This window comes from Vigna unguiculata, chromosome 3 (genome assembly GCF_037176805.1).
Source record: "Vigna unguiculata cultivar grain cowpea cultivar isolate G323 ecotype 2 chromosome 3, ASM3717680v1, whole genome shotgun sequence".
NCBI classification, from domain to species: domain Eukaryota; kingdom Viridiplantae; phylum Streptophyta; class Magnoliopsida; order Fabales; family Fabaceae; genus Vigna; species Vigna unguiculata.
Window position 1 is genome coordinate 22,089,230 of NC_140794.1, and position 19,036 is coordinate 22,108,265.

The 19,036-nt window shown below is 36.0% G+C and overlaps 1 protein-coding gene across 1 annotated transcript; it reads right to left on the reverse strand.

The window, feature by feature from the left end:
- Positions 1–8,546: 8,546 nt before the first annotated feature.
- Positions 8,547–9,119, reverse strand: LOC146887595 (uncharacterized). The gene has a single exon (XM_085670295.1). The coding sequence runs from the start codon at positions 9,117–9,119 to the stop codon at positions 8,547–8,549; it is 573 nt and encodes a 190-aa protein (XP_085526421.1).
- Between the last annotated feature and the right edge of the window lie 9,917 nt (positions 9,120–19,036).

The window sequence follows — 19,036 nt, forward strand, 5'->3', positions numbered from 1 at the left end:
ATGGCTTGGGCCAATGACTTGGGCAATGGCATGACCCAATTTTATTTTTTTTGTTTTAACTCTACGAGGTTTTTCTTTACACAAATAACTTTTTTTATATTCCTAAATATCTGCATTGATTACATTTATATCAAAGTAGGTGAGGGTAATTAAAAAAATAATTGTCCTTCCATATTTTTTAACTAAAACCTTGCACCTCTAAAGTTTTCACATTTTGAAAAAACACTCGGATCTCTACTCTTCAACATCCTCTAACGGTTTTTTTTTTTTTAAATGTTTTAGTGTGTTGCTTTGTGTTGAACTTCAATATCAACATTGTAGTCCCTGCCTGTTCCAAGTTATGGTCCCCAATCCCACTCCTGTCTTTCTATTTCTCATTGTTCATCTGTATCATTGACATATTTACAGGTACGAGTTATTTTCAACAAGATGTATTTTGATTGGACACGTTTTATTTGCATTGCATGCATAGCTATAGTTGTTGTGTTGTTTGTTGAAGTCACTTGTTAATTATCTTGTTCGTGCATTCTTCGTATAAGTGGCTTTAAAAAACAAAAAGTTTCATTAAACACTAGATGTGGATCTCCGTTATAAGAAAACATAATGAAAAACATATTGATTGTCAATGTAAGACCCAGAAAGTTGGGATAAATAATAATAATAAATAAATTACAAATAATTGTGGGTTGGAAGTAATCCTAAAAGAATTAATTGACAAGTCATGGACAAAGAATAATACTAGCTCAAGTGATTGAGAGTACTTAGGGATGTTGAAAGGACTTGGATTTGACTCTTGTATGTGTCATTAGTGTGATATTTGAATTGTTTTATTTTACAAATATATTGTGAATGTGGAAGCATAGTTGTAGTGCAGTAAAATACCTAAGTAATGGCTATTAACTTTAGTTTTAATAAATTAATTTTTATTTATTTTATTTATATTGGGGCTGAAAGAGAGAGGAGATAGAGGTTGTGAGAAAGCATAAGGTTAGTGAATGTGCCTACAAGGGGAGGAAGAGAGAACAATGAAATTGTGATATAGTGAGATAGATTGAGTGCTAGAAAGGAGTCTTTAGGTAATGGGAGTTATCCTTGCGTGATTTTACTTTGAATAATATGTTCTGCGTTATATTGTGGTTTGAGCGTCTCAATTTCCTCTTCTCTGTGTTGTTTTTTTGAAGTTTTTGGCCTCCTGTTCAAAAATCGCTTGGCAGCTAAGGAGGCACGCCACGCAACTCATTCTGTTTTCACCCAATTTTTTGGGTTCTACAAAAAACTGTCTGGCAGCAATGAAGGCCCACTAGGCGGTACAAACTGATTTTTGGTGCAATCTGCCTTTTTAGGGGTGTTCTGTTATATGCCTGGATAATCTGAAAATTTTTGTGCTATTATTTGTTTGTTTAATTATATAATTTACTGGGAATGTTTCCCTACTTGTGATGATTTGATGATTGGGGAGGGATCATGAACATGAAGGTTTTATGAGGATTTGGGGATGGATGCGAAATGTGTTGCGCATATTACTAAATTGGCTATTTAGCAAGTGTATGGATTAATTGAGTGTGTATGCATGCTAGAGATATAATTGTATGTAAATTATATGAAATTGGATGATTGAATCGTGTTCTAGAAGATTTAGGGTTTCAATCAGGTGCAAGGGAATTCTAGGATTCCCAGAAAACTAATGCACCGCTTAGCGGTACGGGTTTTGCCGCCGGGCGATAGACGATGACTAACATCTTGTTTTGGTTGTCTACTTTAGCAACAAATTTAAACTATTGGGACTTATCCTGAATCCTATAAATAATGTCATGATATAGAGTACATGTTTAAAAATGAGTGGGTTTAATGCATGCACTAGGGATATGGGATATAATATGACTTGTATTGGTTTGAATCATATAATGGAAGAGAATAGAAGAGGTATTGTTGATATCAGTAAACTGATTGCATGTTTTAGAAGCCTAGGAGTGGCAATTTAGGACTGCTTCATTTACATGTATGATCCAATAATCTAATCAAATAACTAATAAGGTGCACTTGTGTATGAATTGGGTATCATGTGGTTGGAATGAATCTTGAATTGGGATGAGGTACTTTAGGGTGGAAATGTATCATATTTGATGTGATGTTGGTAAAATTGTACGATGATTGATATACTAGTTCCTATGTTCACATGTTTCAAGCATATGCTAGGCTACTCTTAAGGGATGTCATATCACCAAAGTTTGAGTGCATGAATGCTTATGATTTATGGATTCTTAAGGATTGTGATAATGTAATTTGATGTATGTTGAGTTGTGAAGATGTGTAATTGGTATTCTAAGTAAGTATTGTGATGCTTGATGTGTGATAAAACAGTCTGCAGTGCCTAAACTAGTACGATTCGCCCTACTAGTGTAGCGCTTGGCAGTAGGGAGTCCCTACAACACGTATCGCCTGGTGGTAAGGATTCATCCTCCAAGCGATAAACCACAAATAAAGGGGTCACTAGATGCATGGTGCCTAGCTACAAGGGAATACTGTCAGACGGTCTAGAGCACAATTTCGCCTGGTTGCGCTTAGGTAGTGTTATGACTTTGGCAATTTTACCAAGTCGCGCAAGTAGTAACCGGTAAGATCGAGATATCTTTTCTTGAGAGACTCGTGTATACTAAATAATTGCGTAATTATAGACTAATTTAAACTAAAGAATGAATCCATATTTTGAGTTTCATGTAAGAAATTAAATTTTGCATAAATGATTAAAATTGAACTTTGGAAGTTAGAGGCACTTAGTGAATGGAAAAGATTAGAAATGATATGAATTGATATTGTCGGGGTTAGTATTCACCAACTATGCTCTCATGCAACTACAATTTTACATCCTCTACATTAATATGCTAATGTCAACCCAAAAATTTACTCAAACCCTAATTCCTTAATGGATTGAGCCTAAATTTCCTTATTAAGAGTCAATTCAAATTTACTTTATGCACTAGGGTTTAAGACAACCAATGGGTCAAGCCCTATTCCTAGGTACAAGCTCCATTGAGTTTTCTTGTGCCAAATCAAGGTTTCAAAAGATATTTTCACACCCAATGAACCAAATATCATGCAATGGATGGCCAAATCAATGCAAGCATTAAGTGAAGAAACAAAAAGACTAGCATTCAATGAAATATGCATTTATATATTCAAAGCATTGCAATTACATAACAGTGTAGTGGATACATCTAACCCCAACAAAAATTGGTTTAGCTCTCCATTGTCATGGAGAGCTCAAGCTTACAAATGGAAGAAATGGGAGAGAAAGAGATACAAAGAGGAAGAATGAGTCGTTCCCACATGCCTTAGCACACCTCCAAGCTCTCCAAAACAAGTTTGCTCATGCCTACCACTGCCAAAGATCCATTCCCTTCGAGCAAACCAGAAGAAATAGGTTAAAATGGCCACATCAGCACAAGTGTCGCTCATCGTTGTCCCCGCACCGCTTAGCGTCCAGAAAATGCGAGCCCATCAATGCTCAACACTGGCTTTTGGCGCTCAACGCCAAAAAATGCGAATCAAATGGGGCTGAGCGTTGGCATTGAGCGTCTAGAAATGCGAATTAACTAGCACTCAACGCTGATTCTGGCGCTCAGTGTTGAAAAATGCAAGAAAAATGGTGTTTAGCCTTGATTTCTAGTGCTCAACCTTGAACTACTATGTTCATATCTTCAATTTTGGCCTTTTTTTCTTGTTTCTTCTCTGGTTGACAACTTGTTTGGCTTGAGACAAAAGCTTCTTATCATTAAATTGGTCACAAAAATAGGGATTAGTGGTATAATTAGATCTATGTAACCCATATAGTATTTATTCACAAAAGTAAGTAAAAGTGAGGATTAAATGGGTAAAAAGCTCAAGAGGAGTTGATTTTGTTAACAAAAGATAGCCAAGATAATGGTAGAAATCTACATTATCAACTCCCCCAAACTTAAAACCTTGTTTGTCCTCAAGCAAAAAGGGTAACTTGGCCTAGATGAATAACACAATTGCAATGGTCTAGCAACTCAAGAAAACATGATTAAACAACCAAAACAGATATCAATCGTGCTTGCTCTTATTTGAAAGATTTTTTGACATATGTGTTTCATTAGCAAGGCGAGCTTAAGCTATGGTGCTCACAAGAACATGCAAAAGTTTATAAGGGATCAACAATCATGGCAAAATGTTTCCTTGATAAATGGGAACCACTTCTCACAAGAACAAGTGTTTCACTCAATCCCACTAGTGTATGCATATAAATAACATTCTCTCCACCATCACAATGTCACACAATATAACTTTGCTTTTTGTTCAAAATGCCTAAAACTTTCACAAACATGCTATCATCACAAGGGCTTTTATGGCTTGTATCGTGGCTAGGCTAAGAAGGAAATTTGGTTTTTCAGGATAACAAAAGTACCTTAAGCTAAGAGAACAACTAATCAAATCATGAAAGTATTTTTCTCCCTTCTCTATGAACAAATGAAACCAATTCCCAACTTGCTTTCAACAATTTTTATTCTTTGCAGCAACTTTTTTTTTTTTATGAATTGAACCAAAAGCTTTACACATTTTCTCATGCTCCCTTATATCAGCAATAATTCCCCTAAACTTGAACCATACTCATGACTAACAATTATTTGCTCTCTCAAGCTCAAAGTAAGGTAGTTGAAATGTTCATTATGCTCAGGGTTCAAGGAATGACACATTTTATCTTTAAGGCTCAAAGACTAAAAGGGTTTGCGCAAGAAATCTACTTGAAAAAGATTGGCTCAATTATATAACAGGAAAAAGAAAGATGGCCTTGATCATCTGTAGCATGCAAGTAAATGATTAGCAAATGAACTCAAGCAAAATTAATTATGAGTCCACAGTGATAGCATTCACACAAATCAACTCTAGGACACAATCTCTCACAGGGTACTTTGGGTTCCACAATTGTCAACATATGTCAAAATCATTTATCACAATTAAAATCAAGCATCACTATACCAAGTCAATGCAAAAGAAGATTAGTTCACCAACCAAGCTACAAAATTCAAAAACTATGAAATGAAAGTTAAAACCAAAATTTAAATTGAAATCTAAAAGCATAATTGAAAATCAGGACTATTCACAAACACAAGTCCTACAAAAGGGAGTCATCTATCAGCTCCAAGAGCATCCCGTGAGACGTTATCCTCGCTCCTAGCGGAGGAATCATCATTGGACCCCTCCTCTTCATCATTATCGGGCTTCTCCTCATCATTAGACTTATCCTCCTCCTCATCATCAGCAGCTGCAGCAGAGGAAGTTGCTCCTCCTCCTCTAGAAAGGTTGGCCTGGTCCCTAGGTCATGCTACTCTAGCCTCAACTTCCTTAGCAGATAAAAGATGCAGCTCAAACATGGCTAAAGACACATCTCAGATCATCTCCGTGTGTACCACTTCCAACCGGTGGAGGGCATTTAGCTTGAGGTCCAGGGATTGCATCTGCAACTGCATGATCTGTCATGCATCAAGGGGAGGGGTAGTTGGTTGTTAGTCAGGATTGAATGGTGGTGCAGCAGGTCCCTCCCTTCGACTAGCAAGCAATGTTGTGTGTAGTAACCATTTTCAATTGGTGCATGGGGCCTCTCGAAAGGTGGAATGGAGGTGTCAACCCCAGCCAACTCACATAGATAAGTGATCAAAGATGGGTGCCCAAGAGGAGCTTTAGGCATGGCAACATGGGCACACTAGTGGATTTCATTTGCAATGAGTCTACCAACATTCAAAGGTCTGCCAGTGAGAATGGCGTAGAGGATAATGGACCGGCTCATGGTGATGTTCGAGACGTGTGAGCATGGGGTCATATTGGCGTGTATAAGGGTCAGCCACATCTTACTCCTTGAAGTGAGATTCGATCGTAGGATTTTGATGGGTTGTTGGTTCTTGTTCAATTCAAATGTTCCCCCCAAGATGCATAAAGTCCGCTCAATCTTTGTGTAGTCAACATCAGCATTGAATAATTGGGCATATTAGCAAGGTGTGTTGCCCGATTTCCAGTTCGTTCCCAAGAATGTGTTGATAGTTTTAACATCAAAAGGGACGCGTCTTCCTCTAACATAGATAAAGAAGGGATCTTCATCATGGATTTGCTTTGCATTAACATATAACTCTTTCACTATAGCTATGTTTGTCGGAGCTGGATACAATCCCAAGTTATTCCACCCTTTGCAAAGGAATTCTTCTATGAATTCAGGCACTTCTCCAGGTAACAGGCCAGGGGCTTCTCCATCAAGAGCCATCGGTTTTGAACCAAGTCGTAATTTTCCTCATGCTCCTTGGTGAGGAAGCGATGGGAATAGAATTTTTCCTTCCTCTTTTGACCTTAGGAGGATTGGCCAGTAGTTGCCTTGTGGCGATTAGGAGTTGAAGAAGATGACATCTTGTAAAATAGGTATTCACAAAAAGGTATAGTGGCATTGAAATGTCAGCAACTAAATTGGATAATGAGCAGCAAAAAGACTATAGTAGTCTAAAATCTGGTAGCCAAAAATTGTGAGAAAAGGCACAAAAATAGACACCAAACATAGGCATCTTAAATTTCCACTCAATTCACACTCAATCAAAACCAAGGTCATCAACATTGAACTAGATAATGCAAAAACACAAAATAGGGGCATTTTGGCGCCCCACAAAACAAGACTCAGCAAAACAAGGTTAGCATAACTAAACCATTGCCCTTGAGCAACAACCAAAATAATGGCCTTAAAAGAGTAACACTGGCCAACACTGCAGGCACATACAATAATGGTCCAGAATTTGACCCAGCCAACACATATTCACATGACAACACAAGATATAACAACAAATGGTGAACATGATAGTTAGACTTACTAGGCAGTGAACATCACAAGAGGATTCAACTCAATGACAAAAACATGGCTTAAACAGCCCAACCTTAGCAACATCACTCTTTGAAGCACAAAGACATGGAAATGGCCTAAATAATTATTCACACAATTCATAAAATTAGCACATCACAATAGAATGCACAAAAAAACAACAATTACACAATGAATGAAAAATAAAAACATGAACATTTACGTGAATGAATGCAAAGGAGAGGAATGCCTGGTTTAGTGGATTGAGAAAGAAGCTTGCTCCTGGAATTGGGTTGGTGGTGGTTTGCAGAGGTGTTGGTTCGCGAACTGGGTTGGCAATGGTGGTTTAGATTCGTGTAGTGATTGAAGGTGATGAAGGTTAGCAGTGAATTCGTGCAATTGATGAAGGTGAGTGCGTAAGTAAGGGAATACGAAAATGGCAGGCTGAGCGGTGAGCAACGATGGAGAGTGTAAACGTGACTGGTGTGGGTGTAGAGGGAGCGTGAGTGAGGTTTGTGTGCGTGGATGGAGGCACGAAAGTGGTGTTTCGTGTGGGTGCAGAGGAATAATGAATGGAGCGAATGGTAATGGGGTGGTGATGAAAACGAGAGTGCTAGAGGCAGGGTAGGGCTGAGTGGTGGTGTGTAAAACTGAGAATGGGAGTGATGGAGACAGGGATGAGCGGTGGTGAGCGGCAGAATTGGGGGAAAATCAAGGTTTAGGGTTTGAAAATGAGAGATTGGGGATTGGAGAGGTAGGGTTCGAGAGTGGGAGAGCGAATTTGAGACAAAGAATGGATGAGGGTGTGAATGGGCCCAAGACATTGTCCAAACTATCCCAAAAAGCATCAGACCTACACCACGAGCCAGCGTTGAGCGTCTTGCAACAACGCTTAGAACTGTATCAGTTAAAACAAAGGTTGTTGATTTTCTGGTGTGGCATTGAGCGCTAAAATCTGACGTTGAGCGATGAAGCTGCAGTGGTCACTTTCGTGGCTGAGGCTGAGCGCTACAGATCAAGGTTGAGCGTCAGAGCTGCAGTGGTTATGAATTCTATGCTTTTTCTCTCAACCTTTGAACCTAGGCACTCGACATTCATGCAAACATGCATTCAAACAAAAATAAATGCTAAGACTAACCTAAAACACACCTAAAGACCACATTGACAATACATCAAAGGCTTGATGCACACATGACTTAAAACAGAGAAAAACATGCTCAACTTAACTACCAAATTTCACAAACACATAAAATTTCACAAGACTCAAAACAACAAATTGAAATAAAGAAAGGGTTGAGAACATTGGGTTGCCTCCTAGGAAGCGCTTATTTAACGTCATGAGCCTGACAGTTAATGCACTTAAGCTTGGTTGGTGCTTTTGGTGTGCTGCTTCTCAACCTAACACATATACAACTTCAATTGATCACTAGTCACCAATTTAGTCCTTCTAAAATAAGGAGCTTCAATTTCAATCCTTCCATCAACTTTGATGTCTTTAATAACCCACAACCTTGCCCATTTTAACTTGAATCTTCAAATGTTCCTTTCTCATCACAATTTGTTGGTCGGGTCTAAGCCCATTAGTTCCCATCAAAGAGTGGTGGTGAACTAGAACATGATCTTTCTCTTCCCTCTCTTCATGCACTTTCACAAAGAAGAAATTGGAGCACTTTTCAAGTAGTCTTGAAGCTTGTCATGGTCTACTAGTCACAGCTAAAATTTCATTAATGACCTTAAGACTAGTCTGTTCCTCACTGGATTCTTGCATAACTTCAACAACATGGAAAGTCACTTCCTCATCTTGGTCTTTTAATTTCAGCGTTCCCTCATCCACATTGATGACAACCTTAGATGTTTTCATGAATGGCCTCCCAAGAATGAGCGGTACACCTTCATCCTCCTCCATTTCCAGCACCACAAAATCTACTGGAAATTTGAGCTTATCTCTTTTTACCACAACATCCTCCACCACACCATAGGGGTATTTAATGGACCTATCTGCCAATTGCAAGGTCATTCTTGTTGGTTTAGCTTCAAGACCACCAATCTTCTTAAGCGCAGATAGGGGCATCAAATTAATGCTAGCTCCTAAGTCAACTAGAACTTTCCCCATATCATGATTTTCAATGGTGCAGGGGATGGTGAAGCTATTTGGATCATTGAACTTTGGAGGAAGGGTCTTTTGAATAATAGCAATACAATTCCCTTGCACCTCAGTGGTTTCCTCTTCTATGTACTTCTTCTTTTTACCGAGGAAATCCTTCATGAACTTTGCATAAGAAGGTATTTCTTACAATGCTTCAGAAAAGAGAATCTTGATCCCAAGTTGCTTGAATATGTATTTGAACCGAGCTAATTGTTTCTCCTTCTCTTTTCTTGAAGGGTTATGAGGATAGGGAAGGGTTTTCACAACAACTTTCCCTTTTTTCTTTTTCTCTTTTTCATTTTCCTCTCTTTTATTAACTTTCTCCTCTGCTACAATTTCTTCATCAACTTCTTCCTTTTGAATTGCTTCTTCATTCTTTTTCTTTTCTCCAGCTTCCACCTTTTCTTTAGAATCTAGCCCAACCTCCTTCCCACTTCTAATGAAAATAGCTTGACATTGTCCTTTGGGGTTGGCTTGAGTATTTGCAGAAAATGATCCACCTTGTTGGTCCGCCAATTACTTTGCTAATTGCCCCACTTGCACCTCCAAATTTTTAATTGATGCATTAATGTTCTGTTGATTTTGTATTGACATTTGCAAGAACTGCTACATTATGTCTTAAAGCTTTGAAGTTCTATCAGTCAAAGAGGTTGTTGGTAAGTTTGTTGATGTGGGAGTCTATTAGAAAGTCCTGCTTGGTCTAATTCTGGTGAGGTCTCCATCCTTAATTATAGTTCCCAAGTCAGCCTTGATTGCCTATTGGTATGGTTTCCTCCACACAACTCACAACTTTGCACTTGTTGGATTTGAGTTATAGAGGTATTTTGAAGCTCTTGGGAAAGTTGTGACAATTTCATCATGAAGGTCTCTAGTTGCTGAGTCATGATCTTATTCTGAGCCAACAGAGCATCTTGAGATTGAAGCTTTAGAATACCCTTCTTTTGAGAATAGGCTCTCTCAGTATAGGCTTCATTATCATTAGCTGCCATATTCTCTATCAACTCATAAGCTTCCTTTAGTGTCTTCCACTTGATACTTCCTCCGGTCAAGGCATCCAACATCAGCTTTGACTGGGATTTAAGGCCCGCCAAGAAAAGAGTAAGTTGTGTAGGTTGATCAAATCCATGAATGAGAGTTTTTCTTAACATTCCTTTGAATCTATCCCATGCTTGGCCTAAGAACTCATTCATATCTTGCTGGAATGCTAATATTTCCTGTTTTCCCTTGTTGACCTTGGACTGGGGAAAATATTTTCTTACGAACTTTGCAACCACATCATCCCAGTTAGTGAGACTATTCTCAAGAAAGGAATTCAGCCAGGCTTTAGCAGGTCCTGCTAGGAAGAAAGGGAAGAGACTCAGGCGTATGGCTTCATCGAGAACTTGATGGATTTTCACAGTGTTGCAAATCTCTAGGAATGTGGCCATATGAGTGTATGGATTTTCATGAGACAGGTCACTGAACTGATTACTCTAAACTAGGTGAATAAGAGTCAGTTTCATCTCCATATTGGTGGCATTGACTATTGGCCGAGCAATACTGTTGAAGTTGATATGGCTTGTGAACGTCGCATAATCTTCCAAAGTTCGTCTTTTACGACCTCTACCATCACCATGAGGATTTTTAGTCATTTCTTCCTCTAAAAATGAATCAAGATTCTGAGAAGTAGACTAAAGAGTGTCTGAAGCAGAAGAGTGAGGGGCAATTTGTTGTGCTTAAGCTCATCGTCGCCTAGTGGCACTATTGTTTCTGCGGGCAGTTTTCTCTATCTCAGGATCAACAAGGAGTGGTTCTGAAGACACAATCCTCCTTGTATGGATTCTACCATGTATACACTATAGAATAACAACAAAAACAAGCTTGAACTACAAGTTAGCCCAAATAACGTGTGTATCTAACAAAACCAAAACAAGAAATATGAACAAAAAAATTAAGTTTAAATAAGTCAAAAATCACACAAAACTATAATATTAGACACGGGTCCCCAGCAACGGTGCCAAAAACTTGTTACAACTTTGGCAAGTGTACCAAGTCACACACGTAGTAACTGGTAAGACTCAGATATCGTTTCCCAAGAGACTCGTGTATGCTAAATAATTGTGTAATTAGTGACTAATTTAAACTAAAGAATGAATCCATATTTTGAGTTTCGTGTAGGAAATTAAATTTTTCATAAATGATTAAAATTGAACTTTGGAAGTTAGAGGCACTTAATGAATGGAAAAGATTAGAAATGATATGAATTTATATTGTCGGGGTTAGAATTCACCAATTATGCTCTCATGCAACTACAATTTTACCTCTTCTACATTAATATGCTAATGCCAACCCAAAAATTTACTCAAACCCTAATTTCTTAATGGATTGAGCCTAAATTTCCTTATTAAGAGTGATGAAGGATTGACCACTCAAAGAACTATGGAGACTACCCCAAGGAGAATTACTAGGAGCATGACTAAAGGGGATGATCCTTCTTCTATGTCTCTTTCTTTATTTTCCATCTTAATTTCTTGATTTCCCTAAGTTGACTTAGTTGACTTGTTGACCTTTGACTATGGTTGACTCATTGACCAAAATTAATTAAACTTAAGTCAACATGTTAATCCTTGTTTTAGTTGATTTGTAGGTTAATTTTGTAGAGACAAGCTTGATAGGTGGCGCATGGTGATTGGAGAGCATGAATGATGTAGAGGAGAGAGTAAAGCAAAAGCAAAAAGCATAAAGCAAAAGTAGACATTGTACCTTTTGTCTCTTTTGATCTTTATGCTTATTTGCATGATTTGGAGACCACTTTTTTCTCTTCCTCCACCCTTTTGGCCGAGAATCCTCATTGGAAGAAGCACCACCATCTCATTTTGTGCCTAGCTTGAAGATGCTTCTAGAATTAGGGTTTTCCTTGCTTTTCTAGTTAGGCCTTTTCATCTTTTGTATTTTGCTTAGAGGCCCCCAAGACTATCTGTTTAAGGGGAGTTCTACCACTTGTAAAAGGGTTGAATACTTTGAATCTAAACACTTTTGTTTCAACCATTGTCCCGTGAGCTAAGCCCTCCTTCTAGGAGAGGAAGAACTCTTGCCTTATCTTGTTATGCAAGTGGCGACACCATACACTCATCTCTAGAGGTTGGTTTGCTTTGCCCCCTCTATGAGTGGCGTACTCCACTTCCATATCCACTATTATCTTCTCTTCCATTTTATTTGTTCTTATTCTTTCATTGTATTTTTGTTTTTGGTCTTTCTCTTGTTATTTTCGTTTATAAGCACCTTAAGCTATCTCTTCTCCTATTGAACTCTTGGAAAGGAACCTTCACATCTAGATAGCCTTCTATCTTAATGTCCAGTAGGGAATTCCTTGAGTTTTCTTTAAACAACTATTCACCATATTCATAATCTTAAAAGGAAACAAGATAATCCTTCATCAAAGAGTCAATTCCTTGAACTCTTAATAAGCAAATTTGCTTTATGCACTAGGGTTTAAGACAACCAATGGGTCAAGCCCCATTCCTAGGTACAAGTTCCATTGAGTTTTCTTATTCCAAATCAAGGTTTCAAAAGATATTTCCACCCACAATAAACCAAATATCATGCAATGGATGGCCAAATCAATGCAAGCATTAAGTGAAGAAACAAAAAGACTAGCATTTAATGAAAGAGACATTTATATATTCAAAGCATTGTAATTATATAAGAGTGCAGTGGCTACATCTAACCTAAAAAAAATGGATTTAGCTCTCCATTGTCATGGAGAACTTAAGCTTACAAATGGAAGAAATGAAAGAGAAAGAGATATAAAAAGGAATAAAGAGTTGTTCCCACAAGCCGTAACGCACCTCCAAAAAATGCAAGCCCATCAGCGCTCAACATTGGCTTCTAGCGCTCAGTGCCTAAAACTGTGAACCAAATAAGGCTGAATGCTCGCACTGAGCGTCCAAAAATGCAAATTAACTGGCGCTCAACGCTGAAAAATGCGAGAAGAATTGCGCTCAGCCTTGATTTCTGCCGCTCAGCCTTGAACTGCTATATTTATATGTTCAATTTTGGCTTTTTTTTCTTCTTTCTTCTCTGGTTGACATCTTCTTTGGCTTGAGACAAAAGCTTCCTATCACTAAATTGGTCACAAAAAGAGGATTAGTGGTATAATTCGATCTATGTAACCCATATTGTATTTATTCACAAAAGCAAAGTAAAAGTGAGGATAAAATAGATAAAAAGCTCAAGAGGAATTGATTTTGTTAGCAAAAGATAGCCAAGATAATGGTAGAAATCTACATTATCAACAGTGCCAGACAATAGTGTAGGGGCAGGGGTCTGTTGCAAATGATTTTGCATGGATGGCTTGATGGTTTGGTTTGGGATATGTTGTAATTACTTATGAGCGGGGAGGTTCATAATGGAGTTGGAAATGCGTGATTGATTCGGGCGAGGAGGTCCTTATCAATTGTACTCTTGTGTGGGGATACAAGTGGGGGGCAGTCGTATATTTCGTGCTCACACTTGAGGTTGTTATGAGCGGCGAGGTTCATAGCAGGTGTTCACGCATGTTGGACTACGAGCGGGTAGGTTAATATAGATAGACTACGGGCGGGGAGATCCGTAGAGTTGGACCACGAGCTAGTAGGTTTGTGGAAGCATGATAATCATTTACGACTAAAGTGTGTGTGTGTGTGTGTGTATGTGAATCCTTCTTATATAGGTTATGAGATTGGGGAAAAAGGTAAAATGAAGTATATGCATAAAGAAATATGTTAGGTTCTTGGGTGGGTGTTAATTCTCATTATTTATTTTATATTTTGTTCAGCTCACCTTTTCTATTTGTTTTTGGTGATGATCGTGTGACTTGTCACGTAGGAGCAGATGTGAATCCAGGTGAGGACGTTGATGCTTAGAGACAAAGCGGGATAGACTATGAGGGATTTACTTTATGTTTTATTTACAAACATTTTGTAATAAAGTTGTATGATGCTTTTCTCTATTAAGGATTTATAATAAGGATGATTAAATGTAATTGAACTTCAGCGATATAAGTTTTAAATTTTTCTGCGCTTGGGAACTTTATATATTATTTTAACTACACAAATAAAATTATACGATATTTGATTTATCAAGTAATATTTGCCTAGGGTGTTGCAATCAACATCCATTACATCCAAAAGTTAGATGTCGAAATCTGGTTTATATGAATACCAGATGTCGACATCTGGTATACAAGTTTTTGTTTTCATTTTTTTTAAAGATTATAACATGTACCAGATGTCAACAACTGATATGCACATAAATCGAATGTCGACATTCAGTGTAATAAGAAAACATATCTCATGTTGTTTGTGAAGCGAATGTCGACTTCCGGTTGATTCTTACCGATTGTCGACATCTGGTATGCAAGTAATATTTTTTTTGTTTTTTATTTTCTAAAAAAGATTACACCAATGATCAGATTTGGGCATTCGATATGCACATACACCGGATGTTTATAGCTGGTGTAATAAGAAAACAACGGATGTATGTTTGTTGTGAAGCAGATGTCAACTTTTGGTTGATATGTTTATCGATTGTCGACATCCGGTATTTAGTGGTGGCAGATTTTACATTGTCTTGATCCCACGCCACCAACACCTTATTATCAAAGTTCACTCTATGGTTTGCAACAATGGAGCTTCATCTTATCATTATTCTTAACGGTTGCTATTTCTCCTTTCTACCTTGAGAAGTCATAAACAATTGGTTTTTCAATGGCTTTCGCACCACAAAAGTGGACTTTTGAAAAACAATCAATACTTTGTTGTTGTCATACCCATCAACTGAGCATGTGTACAAAATGGATTTGTCCACTCAAACTGTTATGGCTAGTACTGGTTGATGTTTCTATAAACCAGCGAAATTCTCAAACCCTATATTGATGGCCACAAAGTAACCTCCATGAATAGTTGCATGCACACATAAACTAATTAACATGGCCATATAACATGAACACTTTCTTGACTTAGTTAATATGTTTTATTTTATCTTAATTTGTTTTTAAATTTATTTTTCAAGGTGTAATTTTTATTTTACATTTTTTACATATTGAATATGTATTTCTTTATATTAAAAATATTGATTTATTAATTATTTTCTATTTTTTTAACACATTAATAAATTATTTAATTATTTAATTTAGTTTTTATATTTTTTGTGTTTTTTGTTAATTAATTATTTTAAGTTTTGTATGATTATGTTATGCATATTATTGTATTATTTTAGGTGATTATAATTATGGAATATTTTCATTTGAATTTTTTGGATTCTCAAGTAAATTTGAGTTTAGTAAATTCAAACTTGGTATCAAAATTTTCTTCTTTTATTAATGATATCTGAGAAGGAGATTATACACCTAACTTTACAACTGATGAGATTTTTCCCACACGTGAAGATTTAATTAAGTGGGTTCGAGGGGTTACTTATGATCTTGGATTCATTGTTATTATTCTAAGATTAGATAAATATAATGAATAACCCATAAGTTATTTGCATAGGCGTATTTTGTTAACAAAAGGGCATAAACCGCTTACGCATTTAGACCTTTGTAAAAAAGTTGTTGTGGCTTGGAAGCATTTGGATCAATGGAAGACAATTCCAAAAGGGCAAAGGTTCTTATGGATTTGCTTTTTCTTCTTTAGAAGACATGCAAAGGGTTTTGGTTGTTGGAACTTGGAATTTATCTCTTGGCATTCTTAGTGTTTTTCTTAGACAAAAGAGTTTGTCCCAACTTCCATGAAACTCACGAAAACTCAATATGGGATTTGCATTCATGGCCTTCCTTTAGAGTATTGGCAGCCAAAAGCGATTTTCTCAATAGTATGTGGAATTAGTAGACCTTTATCTTTAGATGATTATACTAATAATAAGTCTCAAGGTTTCTTTGCACGTGTCTTGGTTGATGTTGATTTGTTATCCAATTTTCCTAATCAAATTTTGGTGGAAAAACCAAGATTTGCATTTATTGTTGATGTGGAATATGAGAAATTGTCTCTATTTGTTCAAATTGAAAAATGATTGGTCATGATCTATCTAATTGTAGACATTACAACAGGATGCTAATGTTATTTTTGGTGGGGAGAAAATTGCTTGCGCAAAAATACAGCAACATTATTGTCCTAAGATGATTTATGCACAAGATGGGACTAATGGCTCTTTATCTTAAGTGGTGAAGCTTGTGAAGGAGCCTATAATGGAGCCTATGGTACAACTTGTTGCTCAGTCACAAACTAAGCCAATGGTAGTTGATCATGATAATATTTCTATTGTGAATGGATCTTCTCTTGTTAGGAATCTTGATGGTTGATGTAGGTTTGACCCCTACCAAGGATGGTGGGCCAAGAAATATGGTTAGGAGAACCCTCATGAGAGTTATCGAATCTCTTCCATTGTCTTAGCTTTCATTATGTTTGAATTTCCCTAAGTTGACTAGGTTGACTTAATCTTGGTTAACTTGTTGACTAGAGTTGACTTAACCTAAGTCATCATGCTAATCCATGTTTATATGTTTTGTAGGTTTAATTAGGCTAAGAAGGATTGGATGATGTGGCACAATCCTAGGTGTAAAGTGGAGATGATGTGGAGCATAGGTGAAGGAAGAGGAAAGCACATAAAGCACCATTTACGTTGTACCACCTTGTACCATTTGGTCTCCTTTGTTTTAAGCACCTTTTTGGAGACATATGAGACACATTTCTTGACTTCCTTTATGTTATGTTTGGATTGGGGTGTGAATTTGGGGAAGTGGATTTACATTGCTTTCAGTTGATTTGTAGGTGAAAATATGGTTATTTGGGTTAAGGGAAAAATAATATGATTTGAGTAAATATGAGTGGAAAGTTTGTGCAAATTGTGTATGATGTGATTGGTAAAATTTAATATATTTTTATTTTAATAGATTAAATTATATGATTACTATTTTACCCTTTAGTATAAATAAAAGAAATAATATTAAAATAAAATTGAAATTTTTTATGTAAAATTAAAAAAATATAATTTAATAATATTGTCGTTAATAACCTGAAATAGTTTATTTTATTTTATATAGTTAATTCATTTTTAAAAAAACTTACGTATAACATATTATAAAAAATCAATTTATGTTTCTAATAATAATAATAAAACTAATAATAATAATATTATTAATAATAATAATAATAATTATTATTATTATTAAAAAAATATTAATTACATATAGTTATTATAATATATATTATCATTATAATATTATTATTATTATTATAATATTCTTACATTTAATATGTAATTACTATATATATATATATATATATAATATCAACTATAATTGATTTTGTGGGAGAAAGAATCAACTCGGTTTAGTTTCAGAATTTAATTTTAATTATATTCTTCACTTTTAACTTTTATTTTCATTTTCATAATTTATTTGTACTTTTTATGGTTTATAATTTGAAGGTCAAACAAGTACTTTTACATTTGTAGCGTAACTTTCTCTTCATTTCTCGCATTTTTGCGGGTGGCCTTTGAGAGGGGTTATTCGTAAATTGGTGCTTACAAATGGCTGCAAATTGATCAATCCAAACAACGTGACACTCGCTCTTCCGTTTGACTAGCAATACTTCCCCAAATCCAAACACAACATTAGAGCTTGGACGAAATTTCCTTTGCACACACAACAGTTAGCTCCTTTTGTCTCATTTTGTAACCTAATTTGACCTAGTTTTTAAAAGCTAAGCTTAGGATTTTGTAGAGACATCCTTATGTATCTTTTATTTGCTTATAAGCCCCTAAACTTTTCTATATAAGGGGTGTTCTTAGACTTGTAAGAGGGTTGATCATTTTGAAAAATAAACACTCTTGTTATTCAATCTTGTGAGAGTCTCCTCCTTTCGGAGTGATGGAGTGAAACTTCTAAGCCTTATCTTGAGATAGATTGAAGTGGCGGCACAACACCACTCATCTCTAAGGATTTATGGCCTTTGGCCTTACTTTTAGTGGCGTGCTTCAGCTCACCATTATCATCTTCTTTGCTTCCATTTCGTGCTTGTTTTCCACCATTTCAATTCGACAATTGGATTTATGTTGTTATCATGTTTTGTTTCTTTGATCAAACCATCACTCCCCATCACTCTAAAAATGAACTTTCACATCTAGATAACTTGGCTATCTTAATGTCCAGTGGGGATCTTCTTTAGGTTTTCTTAAGCTATCAAATCCAATATTTCATAAAAGCTAAAATGAACCTACATCAATGGTGGTTCGTTAGTGAAATCTAATTTCTTAGTTGATATGCCTTCTTTGGAGGATGTTACATCAATGGTGGTTTGTTAGTTTGCAAGGTTTACACCAATTAGATTCAACTAATAGTAGTTCAGTGACAATTCCTGATCCTTTAATGTCTAAGGAGTCTCATTTTGTGGAGGAATTGAAAATAACTTCTAAATGGGCTAATATGATTAATGAGGGGGAAGATTCTAATACTGAGAATGATGATGAGCCAATTCAAACTACAAGAAAACTAACACTAAATCCTTTAAAGCAAAAACTTCTAAAAATTAAAAGTCTTGTTTGGAATGTGAGATGATTAACTAATGATAAAATTTTGAATATGTTGAGGAATTTGTCTTTTTCCTGATATATGAAGTTCAAAGTATGGAATGATTTTGTGAAGGAAATCATGAGTTCTTTTCCAAATAGTTTTTTTTGCTATGTGTGTAATGTAATTTTATCATGGGTTTAGTCTGGTTCCTCGTGTTTTTCTTTCCTTTTTTATTTTTTATTTTAATAAAATATTCATGTAATGACAATGATATCTAACATGAGATTACCAGAAAACAAAATTGTGAAAATAGAAAACTAATGATTTGTAACTCAAAATTAGAATTATTGAATACGAAATTAGAAAGTAAAACTTGAATAAAAAATGTAACAGTACTTAAAATTAAAAGAAAATGGTAGAACAAAAAATAATCAATGAAACATAATGTAAACTAAAATCCAGTAGGTGCGTTATTAATGAAAAAAAAAACTAATTGACAAAACAAAAT

Bases quoted from the DNA above. Each gene is read 5' to 3' on its own strand.
- LOC146887595 (XM_085670295.1), bottom strand. From the start codon at position 9,119: ATGAAGGATTTCCTCGGTAAAAAGAAGAAGTACATAGAAGAGGAAACC.